Source organism: Zalophus californianus, chromosome 4 (assembly GCF_009762305.2).
Source record: "Zalophus californianus isolate mZalCal1 chromosome 4, mZalCal1.pri.v2, whole genome shotgun sequence".
NCBI classification, from domain to species: Eukaryota; Metazoa; Chordata; class Mammalia; order Carnivora; family Otariidae; genus Zalophus; species Zalophus californianus.
The window spans coordinates 91,834,614-91,847,120 of NC_045598.1; the positions used below are offsets into that span (position 1 = coordinate 91,834,614).

Genomic DNA, 12,507 nt, shown 5'->3' on the forward strand with positions numbered 1-12,507 from the left:
TTGTGCAAATGTAGCCCACTTATGGCATCCTTTTGATTATTCATCCCACTTTGGGAGTTATTTATAGTGAATGCCATGAAGCACATCAGCATTAAGTGTTGTCTCTTAACAGGAGAAATCAATACCATTAAGTTAGTTGGGTGTCTGGGATGAGCTCAGTTTAGGTATTTTGGATATGCTTCCGTTTGAGAATAACACTATTGAAGAACTGAAAGTATATGTTATCATTCTAACACATGCAGAGGGAAACCAGTGGACTAATTGGAGGTCCTCTTCACTGGCCATTGTTAATAATTGCCTGGGCTGGTCTCAGGCAAAACAATGAAAGAGTGGGCTTATCTTTAGGGTCACCCTTTTCCACATTCACCTGTATAATCTCGAGTCCCTACTATGTGCCAAGCTTAGGGTTTGGTGCCGGGGCTACAATAGTGAGCAAGATAAGTTTCGTCTCCGCCCTCACAGCGTCTGTCAGCCAGCCAGGAGGACAGACAATAAGAAGAATTAAATAAATTAAAGAGGAATTAGAATATGATTGGAGGAGGAAGCCAGATTGCAAATAAACTAAAGAAAAGATGCTGAACCTCTCTAATAATCAAGAAAATAAGATTTAAAGCCCAAGGAGCTGCTCTCTCCTACAATATCACATTGGCAACAACTTTACAGTCTGACCATTCCAAATTTGGGAGCATGTGGAGCAACAGGAACTCTCTCACCTGCCAGTGGGTGTACATCAGTAGCAACCACTTTGGAGAACAGTGTGGCAGGAGCTGGTAAAATTGGGAGGTTCACATGCCCTCTAACCCAGCATCCCCCTCAGACATGCATACAAGGAGAGGAACAAGAATGTTTCGAACAGAGTGTGTACAATAGCAAAAAAAAAAAAAAAAAAAAAAGGAAACAATCCAAAAGTCCATCAATGAGTAATGGGTAAATAAATATGGTAGGCAAAATTAGATAGTAGCAAAAATGAAGAGCTTCATGTGTGGATATGGATGAATCCCACAATCATTATATTGAAACAAAAAAAAAGAGCAAGTTTCAGAACATATAAGTATGATGCCATTTACATGAGGTTTAAAAACATGCAAAAGCTCAGGTCATGATCCCAGGGTCCTGGGATCGAGCCCCACATCGGGCTCCCTGCTCAGCAGGAAGCCTGCTTCTCCCTCTCTCACTCCCCCTGCTTGTGTTCCCTCTCTCGCTGTGTCTCTCTCTGTCAAATAAATAAAATCTTTAAAAAAATAAAAAATAAAAAAAATTAAAACATGCAAAAGCACGGTTATAGGACATATTATTTAGAAATGGCTGTCTGATTAATAAAGGGTAAAGAACCACGTGGAGATGATAAGCACCATATTCCAGAAAGTGGTTACTTGGCTGAAAGGAGTAGATGGTAGTCAAGGGCTTGAGATTCACTGGGTGTACACCAAGGCTTCTGCTGTATTGTATTTCTTTTTTTTTCTCAAAGATTTTATTTATTTATTTGACAGAGAGAGAGCACAAGCAGCGGGGGAGGAGCAGAGAGGGAGGAGCGGAGGGAGAGGGAGAAGCAGGCTCCCTGCCTTCCCCCAGGTGCCCCCTCTGTATTGCATTTCTTAAGCACAGTGGTGCTTAAGTCTTTAATCTTTCATAGTATGTGTAAGTGAAGTAGAAAAAGCTGTGGCTATGAGCAAAGAATCGGTGAGAGCTCAGGGTGCACATAGCAGAGGTCAGTAGAATCAAGGAGGACTTCTCAAATGAGGTGACATTTATTCTGAGACACAAGTAGGAATTAGAGAGAAGGAGGGGCTCCTGGGTGGCTCAGTTGGTTAAGCGTCTGACTCTTGCTTTCAGCTCAGGTCATGATCTCAGGGTCATGAGATCGAGCTCCATGTGGGGCTCTGCGCTGGCTGTGGAGCCTGCTTAAGATTCTCTCTCTCTCCCTCTCCGTCTGCCGCTCCTCCTCCAATACATAAATAAATAAATAAGCAAACAAAGGAAAAAATGCTGGCGTGCTGGAGTCTAGAGAGTGGGTGAGGATTTGTGCCCTGTTCTGAGGGCAGCAGGGAAATGGCATGGTCAGATTTTTGTTCTGGAGGACCTCTGCAGCCGCAGTATGGTGGAGGGATTGCAGGAGGCCGGACTGGATGCAGGGAGGTGAGATAGGGGCTGGTTCAGAGCTGGGAGGTGGGGGGTGCAAGGAAGAGGGAGAGCCCCGGGGCAGGGTTGGACCAAGTTGAAAGATATTTAGAAAATGAAATCACAAGACTAGATTGATTGTCTCTGAGGTACTTTGGCCTTCCTTCTTCCCAATTACCAGTTATGTGCAGCATCTAAAAGTGGGCACTTCCAGAAAAACAGGTGGGCTAGACTGGATGGACTCTTGGTTCTGAAGACCAGCAGTGTCTGCTGACTTTCTCTGACAGCTCTGGAGTTAGGCAGACCTGGGTTTGAATCTCAGCCCTGCCACTTGCTGGCTATGGGACATCGGGCAAGGCATCCACCGAGCCTCAGTTTCATCATCCATTAAATGGGAAAGAAAAGAAGTCATGAATACAAAACATGTAGTTCAGTACCTGGGAGATAGTAAGCAACCAATAAACGTTACCCAGCACCCCCCTCACAACACCTGCCATCTATCTTCTGGATGGTTCTGTATAATGTGGGGGCGCACCTACCTGTCTTCCTTGTGTCAGCTGTTATCTCCAGGCTCCTTGATCTGGAGGTCATTCTTGCTCATGTCTAAATTCCCATTTGTGAATCACAAGTTTGGGGTTCCTCAGAGACCCAGCAGGACATGAGACCCTCACTTTGCACAAAGCACAGTGGGCCGTGCCCCTACCGGTGAACTTGGCTCCTGTTTCCTCACAGGTCCAAGTGGGTTCCCCTGGGTGACTACATCTCCTCCAACACGGACGAATGCACAGCCACGCTGATGTACGCCGTCAACCTAAAGCAGTCCGGCACGGTCAACTTCGAGTACTACTACCCAGACTCCAGCATCATCTTTGAGTTTTTTGTAAGCCCCTGGCCACGGGGGAGGATGGGAGGGAAAGACTCTCCAAGGCTCAGATGCACTGACAGGAATCACAAGCATATTTCTGGTTGGGGATTTTCCACAGTGGTCTTCCCTCTGGAGAGAACTGTGGACAAAATGAGCTGAGACTTCAAGGGGCGAGGAGAAAGGCAGAAGGTGGGACGCTCTGAAAGGGAAGAGTAGGGTCCAGGAGACCCTAGGCGTTCTGCCCGCACAGACATGAAAACAGCATGTAAAGGCTTCTGAGTTACAAGTTATTTCTTTGGTGTTGATGCCTTGATGTTTTTTGTGTGTAACTAGCTCCCACCCTACTTCAAGGCTCATGTGTTCTGAGCTCAGTCCCTAAAGGAAACTGACAGCTTTTCTCCCATAAGAAGGGCCCTCTGGATGGCCGTGACAGCATGGCGGGGGCGGGGGTGTAAGGAACCCATTTTCTTGGAAAGCTGAGACTCTTTTCCCAAACTCCCGCCTCCTCAGGTTCAGAATGACCAATGCCAGCCCAATGTAGATGACTCCAGGTGGATGAAAACCACAGAGAAAGGATGGGAATTCCACAGTGTGAGTATCATACCAGCCTCCCCGGAGCCTTTCCTGGGGATACCAGCAAAGGGGCCATGGGCTTTTCCTCCAAGGAGAGCTTCTTCCCAGTTTGGAATCCCACCCCTCTGTCCCTAGAGGGTAGGCATCTGACCTGAGGAGGATGCCATGGTTTCTGTCCTCTTGAGTTGACAGAGTATGGGTGTGAGATGACTTGCACCCATGGCCTGACCCCAAGGATCAGAAGCTCGCCAGCTCTAAGGGCCAGGTCTTTTGGGGATGGGGTGTGGATACACAGAACCAGAGAAGAATGAGGGAACTCCACTCACCCCCCCCCCCCCCGCCCCGGTCAGTACCTTCAGGCTTCCTTGTGGGTCTCACCTTGGAGATACTCGCGGTATATGTGGGTGAGGGAGGGCCACGAGAGGGTGTTTAGAGGAGGCTTCAAAGCAGAGAGGAGCTAAGCTGAGCTGGGAGGAAGGGCAAAGCTGAGGAAGTCCAGGGAGGGGATCAGAAAGGTGCAGCCCTGCGGAGGGTAAAGGAGACGCGTCCCCACCAGAGGCTAATGTGACGGATTAGGGATCTCTGTCTTCCTGGTTGTGGCATTTAGGTCGAGCTAAACCGAGGCAATAATGTCCTCTATTGGAGAACCACAGCCTTCTCCGTGTGGTCCAAAGTCTCCAAGCCTGTGCTGGTGAGAAACATCGCCATAACAGGTACCGGCAGGGGGGCGGGGCCTGGGGTCTGTGGCCGACTTCCTGACTCTGCCGGCCAGGTGGGGGTCAGCCCCCAGGGGGCTCAGTCTCCAGGCTCAACCCTTGCTTTTCCATGCTGTTCTTCCTCCCTAGGGGTGGCTTACACTTCAGAATGTTTCCCCTGCAAACCTGGCACATATGCAGACAAGCAGGGCTCTTCTTCTTGCGAGCTTTGCCCGGCCAACTCCTATTCAAATAAAGGGGAAACTTCCTGCCACCAGTGTGACCCTGACAAATACTCAGGTGATGTTTCTAAGGGCGGATAGAATTTGGTGGTGGTGGTGGTGGGGTACCAACAAACATGGGGAGAAACAGGAAGGAGAACCATCCTTCTGGCCATGCTGAAGATGACGCTGCGTAAACCCCTGCTTTCTGGACGCTCGAAGAACCTTGCTGATCCATACTCCACCGATCACTCTGGAAGCAAAAATGATATGGTTCAGCAAGTGCTAGTGAGCCTCTACTATCTGCCAGGTCTTATTCTAGGTGCTTGGACTACATCAGCGAACAAAATAGGCAAAGTTCCCTATCTTCATGGAATTTACATTCTGGTGGTGGTAGGGGTGTGAGACAGACAACAAACAGTAATGATAATAAATATATAATAAATTATAGTACAGTAGACAGTAAAACGTGCAGGGTGCTGCGGCAAAAAGAAAAAGCAGCTCAGGGATAAGGAATTAGAAAAGCTAGGGAAAGGGTTTGCAATTTTTTCCCCCTAAGCAGTGAAATTTGGAAAAATGAAACCTTATATAAGATTATAATTATAAATAATAGATACAGTAAATAAAAGTTATACATTTATATAGTTTATTCATAACAATTATTATCAAAGTTAGGTTAGAAGAGCCATGAGGCTGTATCAACGAGTAAAATATATCTTTTAAAGATTTCATTTATTATTTGAGAGAGAGTTGGCATGGGGGGAAAGCAGAGGAAGAGGGACAAGAACACTCCTCCATGGTGCAGAGGCAGAAGCCGGGCTCGATGCCACAACCCTGAGATTATGACCCGAGTCAAAACCGAGAGGCAGACGCTTAACCAACTGAGCCACCCAGGCACCCCAATGAGCAAAACATTTTGCTAGCAAAGACTAAAGCTGGAAGTTACAATCTTTTATCAGCCTGAGCATCCACTGAATTCGAAGAAGGCCTTTTCAGGAAATCCAGGGTTCCTTGGAACATAGTATAAAAGCCAGTGTTCTGGGGCACCTGGGTGGCACAGTCAGTTAATCATCTGACTCTTGGTTTCAGCTCAGGTCATGAGCTCAGGTTGTGGGATCGAGCCCCAGAACGCTGCTGGCTTGGCACTCAGCATAGAGTCAGCTTGGGATTCTCTCTCCCTCTCCCTCTGCCCCTTCCCCACCCCCACCCCACCCCTCCGTGCATGCTCTCGTGTTCTGAGGGAAAATAAGGGGACAGGTGTAGCAGCCTGTGGCTACAGTCTCTGAAGAGCTTCCTAAAGCATCCCAACTTAAGAAACAGAACCTGGTCATTTGAAGGAGTCCCGGGGCAGCAGGGCTCTGGTGTAAAGTGGGCAGTCCCCCCAGAGGACCCTCTGCCCACGCAGCCCATAACCATTCCATTTTTCCTTTCTTACACAGAACCACATACACACCCCAGCTCAAGGCTCTCCCTCAAGCAAACCCTCAAATCTGTCCACAGACACACCTGTCCTTCACGCAGGCATTACACAATGTGTTTGCTCGGCCAAGACCTGCCACTGACCCCGTGAACCGCTTATTTTTATGCTACTTCTAAAACAAAAGTCCTATTTATCCACACAGATCTTGCCAAATGAGTATAGTTTTCAGCAAGAACAGGAATGTTTAGATCTTGAGGGAAATTTTTAATCTATAAGTCTAAATTCCTGTTTTTCCACTTGAAGTTCTTTTTCTCCTTCCCTGCTCTATCAGTGAACAGCAGCCCTTGTTTGTCTTGTCTCCAGCTGCCTTTCCAGCCCAGCAGTTGTACAAGGGTTTGAGTGGCAAGGTGGCTCTAGAAAAACCACCTGGGAATGTTTTGATCAACTCTCTGTGTAAACTGATCATTATCCAGAGAGCTGTTACGAAAGCGTTGGGTTGGGAGTCTGAGTTCTTGGAGTCTGTTCTCCTTCTGCTCCCCATTTCTCAATCCACCTCTTTTGTTGGAAAATGAGTTTTCACCATGTCTTGACTCTTCCAGAATACAGGGTCCATGGTAGACTGGGGAAATGCAGAGAGATCTGATCAGAGCCTATGATGGAATGTGCATTAAGGGAGGGACAGAAGACTCTGTGAGCATTTAGTCATTCGTTTACGAATAAGTCCCGAGTGCCTGCTGGGTGCCAAGGCTTGGGCTTGGTGCTAGAGTTGGAGCTGGTGCCTGCCCTCCAGCTTAGGTCAAAAAGTGGGAACGTGGTTATAGGAACACCTAAGTGTAAAAACTGCATGGTACAGCAGCTGCTGGGATAGGGGCTGTGAGTGTAGCACACAGTAGAGGCAAAGAAGGGACGTGGTCAGTCCTCTATGGGGAGGGAGGAAAGGCTTCAGGGGCAGTGGTCTTGAAAGATGAGTTGGTGGTTTGATGGATGTTCTGGAAGGAGTGTAGACAAAGCCAGAAGGCATGGGGATCTTGGAGAAACTCAGCATGGCAGGAGCTGACTTGGAGAGAACTAGCATCCAAGACTAAGAAGTGGGCTGGGAACAGACTCCGGACCAGCTCTTCTGTGCCATTGCTATACATTGGGGATTTGATCCTGTCAGCAGTGGGGGCCGTCCAAGAATTTTAAGCTGGGGAGTGATGTGATCTGGCTCGTGATTTTGAAAGACCACTCTAGCTCCCATTTGGAAAATGGATAAGGAAAGCAACAATTGGAGGCAGAGGCCACAGTCCAGAGATTTCGCAACAGGCGCCATTGCTGGTATCCAGGACCTAGACTGAGATGGAGCTAATGGGACTGCAGGCGTTAAGGACAAAGGCTTGACTAAAAGCATCTTTCTTATTGATACCTAAAATGTGATCGTTACGAAGAATTCCTTTGTGCTATGTTCAATATTAGGGATTCATTTCCTAGTACAATAGCATGGGGTTTCAGAGCACGGACTCCAGAACTAAACTACTAAGGTTCAGATCCCTGCTCCACCACTTACTAGCTCTGCCACCTTGGGCAAGTCACTTGTCTGTGCCTCAGTTTCCTCATCTTAAAAAAAGGGAATGGCAATAATCCTATCTACCTCATAGTGTTATTGGGCAGATCAATTGACCACTACAGATAAAAGATTTAGAACAGTGCCTGGCATGTAGTAAGCACTAATTTTATCACAGCCGAACCTTGAACAGTACAGGGACAGTAACTTTTGACTCTCCAGAAACTTAACTACTAACGACCAGAAGCCTTACTGATAAACAATTGATCAATACACATTTTGTATGTTTTATGTATTATATACTGTATTCTTACAATAGAAGAAGCTGGAGAGAAGAAACTGTCATTCTCTTCCTCTACACAGGAAGAGAAAATACATTTATAGTACTGTGTTGTGTATATATATATATATATTGTATATATAATCCACATATAAATGGACCCTCCTGGTTCAAACCTGTGTTGTTCAAGGGTCAGCTGTGTTCATTTACGTTAAGGTTTGTTCTAGCTGTCCTCTCTTAATATGAAAGTACTCGTAGCATAGGTAACAGCAATAACAAGTCACTTGGATAGTACTTTACAGTTTACCAAAAGTTTTCTCAGTTATTACTCACAGCGGAGTACAGGAGTGATCTCCCTGTTTATGAAAGAATAAAGGGCATCGCAGAGAGGTTGAGGGATTTGCCCAGAGTCTGGGGTGGTATCTGAGCTGGGCCAAGCATTCATTAGATGCTTCAGGCCTCAGGCGGATTGTTTTCCTTTGATGAAATGGATCTGAATGAGAGGACATTGTACACCTGGGGGTGGGGCGAAGTCCTGAAAGGAGAAGGAAGGCTCAGAGAGAGAAGCCCAAGCCCCCATGATAAATTTTATCTTCTTACAGTTTTGCCCCTGGGGCTGACGCTGGAGGAATCACTTTTCACTCCCTTGCCCAAACATCTAGGCAGATCTTTCAAACTTGACCAGTACCCAACTTCAACACCTTGATGAAACCTGAGCTAGGGAAGTGAGGTCCGGCTCAGCATTTGGGTTAATCATTTATTAAAAGTATGTTAGCAATAGTCAAGTATGTAAAGAGCTGGACCACTTTTGCTGAAACCTGGAGCTAGGGTATCAGGTTGAGCAAATATTTGACAAGCAGAGAAAGGTCCTTGTGCAAAATGTACTTTCTAACATGGAACTTGCAACTTGCTAGACCCTATATGCAGGGTTCTGGAAATTGGTGTGTTTTCAGCATCTCCTTCCAAATTCCTCCTGGCCCAGCTTGTCAAAAGCAGGAATCCCTGGATCCCTCTCTGCTGAATGAGGCCTTCTGCTTGTTAACCAAGTCAATGAGCTGAGAAGACTCCCGCCATTTCTCAGGCCGAAGCTCCCTCTTGCCCAGGCTAATAAGACGGGAACAGGAGAGGTGTGGGAACGTGCAGTTGAGGGAGCTCCCCAGGGCAGGCCAACAAGCTGTAACTAGGAGATTCCCTGACCTAGGAACTCATTTGGTGCCTCAGAAAGAAGAAAGGATCAGTTGAGAAATAAGCCTTAGCTGGAAGGGAGAGAAAGAAACTTTCAATCCTTATTTAAAATCCCATGACAGGGAATGCTGGGTGGCTCAGTCGGTTGAGCGTTGGACTCTTGACTATGGCTCAGATCGTGATCTTGGGATCATGAGGTCGAGCTCCACCCTTAGCGGGCAGTCTACTTGAGATTCTCTCTTGCCCTCTCCCTCTGCCCCCTTCTGCTGTGCTCGCTCTCTCTCAAATAAATAATCTTTTTTTAAAATCCCATGACAGGGCGCCTGGGTGGCTCAGTCGTTAAGCGTCTGCCTTCGGCTCAGGTCATGATCCCAGGGTCCTGGGATCGAGTCCCACATTGGGCTCCCTGCTCCGCGGGAAGCCTGCTTCTCCCTCTCCCACTCCCCCTGCTTGTGTTCCTGCTCTCCCTATGTCTCTCTCTGTCAAATAAATAAATAAAATCTTTAAAAAAAAAATCCCATGACCGTTACCAAATAAAAATAATTCCCACAAACACAGGTAATAATAGGGACGAGCATTTGGTGAGTCCCTACTTCCAATGCACCAGGGATGTGCTGGCTCTGGTAAGGTAGATACTATTATTCCTGCTCTACGGATTATTATTATTAGTAGTATAGTATTGGCATTAGAATTCCTACACTACGGGTCAGAGAGGTTCACTAACTTGCCTAAAGTGACACAGCTGCTAAATGAAGCGGGACCCAAACCCAGATCTGTCTGTCTTAAAATCTCATTCCCCTCTCTCACATGGCCTGGAGAGAGGAGGGTGCGCTCATCTCTAATGCTTGCCTGCAGGTGACACAGTAGTCACCTTAGAGATGACGGTGACAGTAGTAGTAATAGTATTGTACTGGTACTCTATAAAGTAGTGGTTTCATTCTGGAGAAAATAAATTCCCTGGGAATTTTAAGAAATTTATTTGCATATAGGATGCCTGCGTGGCTCAGTCGGTTAAGCGTCTGCCTTTGGCCCAGGTCACGAACGCAGGGTCCTGGGATCGAGCCCCACGCCGGGCTCCCTGCTCAGCGGGGAGCCTGCTTCTCCCTCTCGCACTCCCCCCGCTTGTGCGCACACGTGCGCTCTCTCTCTGACAAATAAAATCTTATAAAATAAAAAATAAACAAACCCTTCTTTAAAAAATTTATTTGCATAAATTGTGTATATTTTTCTGGATAGAGGAAACAGGTCTTTTTTCAAATTCTGAAAATATTTGTAATTCCAAAAAGGTGAAGTCCATTGCTTTAAAGAGGGATACGCTGAAATAGTTCTTGCCATCCAGGCATTCATAGGGTTAAAGCGGAGCTAACATACAGAGAGTAGAATAAATATATAATGATAGTTGATACCTTTTTTATTAGGAACAGGTCAAGGGTTAGAGATAGTAGCAGGATGCTTGGGGGGTGGGGCAAGTGGAAAGAACTCTATGTCTTAAGTGGAGTCAAGAGGAAATCATGACCTCATTTGTGGAGGATGGGTGCACAGAGAAGGGGGAATTCCAAAGGTGGAAGGCCTTCATCGGAGGCAGATATTAAGAGAAGATGCAGAGAAGGAATTGGAATAAGATATGAAGGCACTGTCCCAAGCTTTCCTATGTTTGCCTTTAATCCTTCAGGAGGAGAAAAACCACCTACACAGTCAGGATTCCGAAGCACCTGGAAGGTGGCAGGTTTCAAGAACTTGTGTTAGTGGTGGTTAGCCTGCAAGATCCTCGTTAGCTGCCCACCCTCCTCACTGATCCGCTGGCCAGTCCCCTTCCTTATGCCCTGCCCCACAGTGCGGGACCAGTGGCTTCTCATAGCACCAGGGAGAGGTGCAAAGGGATATGTGAACGGGGCCTTAGGGACTGGAAGCGAAGCAGGGGGAATGGCGGGTGTGCTGGATTTTCTACTTCCCCCAATACCTGTGTTGTGCTGTACCCAAGGGTCTTGGGGGTCCTAGGGTCATGAGCAAGTGGTCAAGAGCTCTGCTCTCTTATGTAACTTCACCTATTTCTCCTTACTTTTGCAATTTAGAAAAGGGATCGTCGTCCTGCAAAGTGCGCCCAGCCTGCACTGACAAAGATTACTTTTATACTCACACAGCCTGTGATGGCAACGGAGAGGTGGGTAGCATGGTCTGGGAGCCCCTTTGCCCGCTCCTTGGGCTGTACCACATTTGGAGTTCCAGAGGTCAGTGGAGCCAGCACCGGAGAAAACCCCAGAGACCTCCACAGTGACCCCAGGGCCGGGGGAGGGGGCGGGGGGGGGCGCAAAACGAGATGGCCTCATTCATTTTCAGGTCAGAAACTGGTTTTGCCACATTTGTTCCGCTGCTTATTCACATGTGCTCTGTTGCAAAAAGCCATTGCGTTTTCTTTTGCTTGGTTTCTTCCGTTCGCTTAGCCCCTCTGGGCCATGACTGCCTGTCCATGCCCACTTATTTCCTCATGGAACTCATCAGACCTGTCCCCTTGGCGCTGCTTGGCTGGCCGAGGGAATTAATTCCTACTTCCTGGCTCCCTAGAGAATGGGCTTACTGTTCGGTCTCTGCTGGTTCCTTCTTTCCCCTAGGCTTTCTGCCTCAGAAAGACTTTCCTTTGTAGTCTGCATCACCTCTGAGTCAGCAGGCGTGATTTAAGTATGAATGCTGTGCCAGGTCTTGTGCCCCCGCTGGGGGCTCCGAGGTGAGGAAGGCTCCTGCCCTCGGGGAGCTCACAGTCCTGCCAGGGAAGGTGAGGGATGAGAACAGGAGGATGTGCATGGGACTGGGGGAAGCCGGGAGAGGAGTGACCAGGACTGGGGGGTCAGGGAAGGCCTTTCAGAGGAGGTCATGTGTTCATTTCAATAGTCAGTTACGGTGCCAGGCACCCCGCATAGAGCAGTTACCCAAACGGGGAGAACACCTACTTTCATGGAGCTTAATTCTTGCTGGAGAGCAAGTGGAAAGAGAGACAACAGGTAAACCACAAATTAGAGTATATCAGATGGCAGGAAGTAGAAGCAAAACATTAAAAAAGGATCAGGAAACAGAGAATGACAGAGGGTGGCAATGCTATTTTAGAGAGGGTTGGAATGACATTTGAGGACGGAACATTTGAACAGAGACCTGAGTGAGACGAGTGGTGGCCACAGCGCTTTCCAGGCAGAGCGCACAGCGGGTGTGGAGGAGGCCAACTGGTGCCCAGCGGGTTCGAGGAACGAGGAACGGCAGAAAGTGAGCTGGGATGGCTCCGGGGCACAAGCGGAGGGATTTGTCTTAGACCAGACATTCTGGATGAATTGTCTGTATCCCTAAACCACAGCCTCTCAGGAAGGTAGAAGATGGGAAATCTGCATTCGGCATTAAGCATAGGCTTGCCTATTAGGAGGCATAAGCGTTTGCTGGTTGGACGGCTGGATTAATTCTCCTTTTGCCAAATAAGCATGGGATAAAGTCCGGTCCTTAGCAGCGATTGCTTTTCATAATCATCTCTTACTCCCCACCGTCCCCCACCCCTGTCCCCCAGCAGCCGAGGGAGAATGGCTACACATCTCATCAGTTTTACCTTAGACTTAGCCGTGCAGTGTCT

The 12,507-nt window shown here is 47.7% G+C and overlaps 1 protein-coding gene across 1 annotated transcript in view; it reads left to right on the forward strand.

Moving 5' to 3' along the window:
- Positions 1 to 12,507, forward strand: part of ELAPOR1 (endosome-lysosome associated apoptosis and autophagy regulator 1) — a 66,902-nt gene that overhangs the window by 37,566 nt on the left and 16,829 nt on the right. Inside the window, exons 5-9 of the mRNA XM_027606424.2 lie at positions 2,851 to 2,998; positions 3,494 to 3,574; positions 4,164 to 4,269; positions 4,402 to 4,551; positions 10,973 to 11,061. Coding sequence (XP_027462225.1) covers positions 2,851 to 2,998; positions 3,494 to 3,574; positions 4,164 to 4,269; positions 4,402 to 4,551; positions 10,973 to 11,061 — 574 coding nt within the window. The remainder of the gene's footprint in view (positions 1 to 2,850; positions 2,999 to 3,493; positions 3,575 to 4,163; positions 4,270 to 4,401; positions 4,552 to 10,972; positions 11,062 to 12,507) is intronic.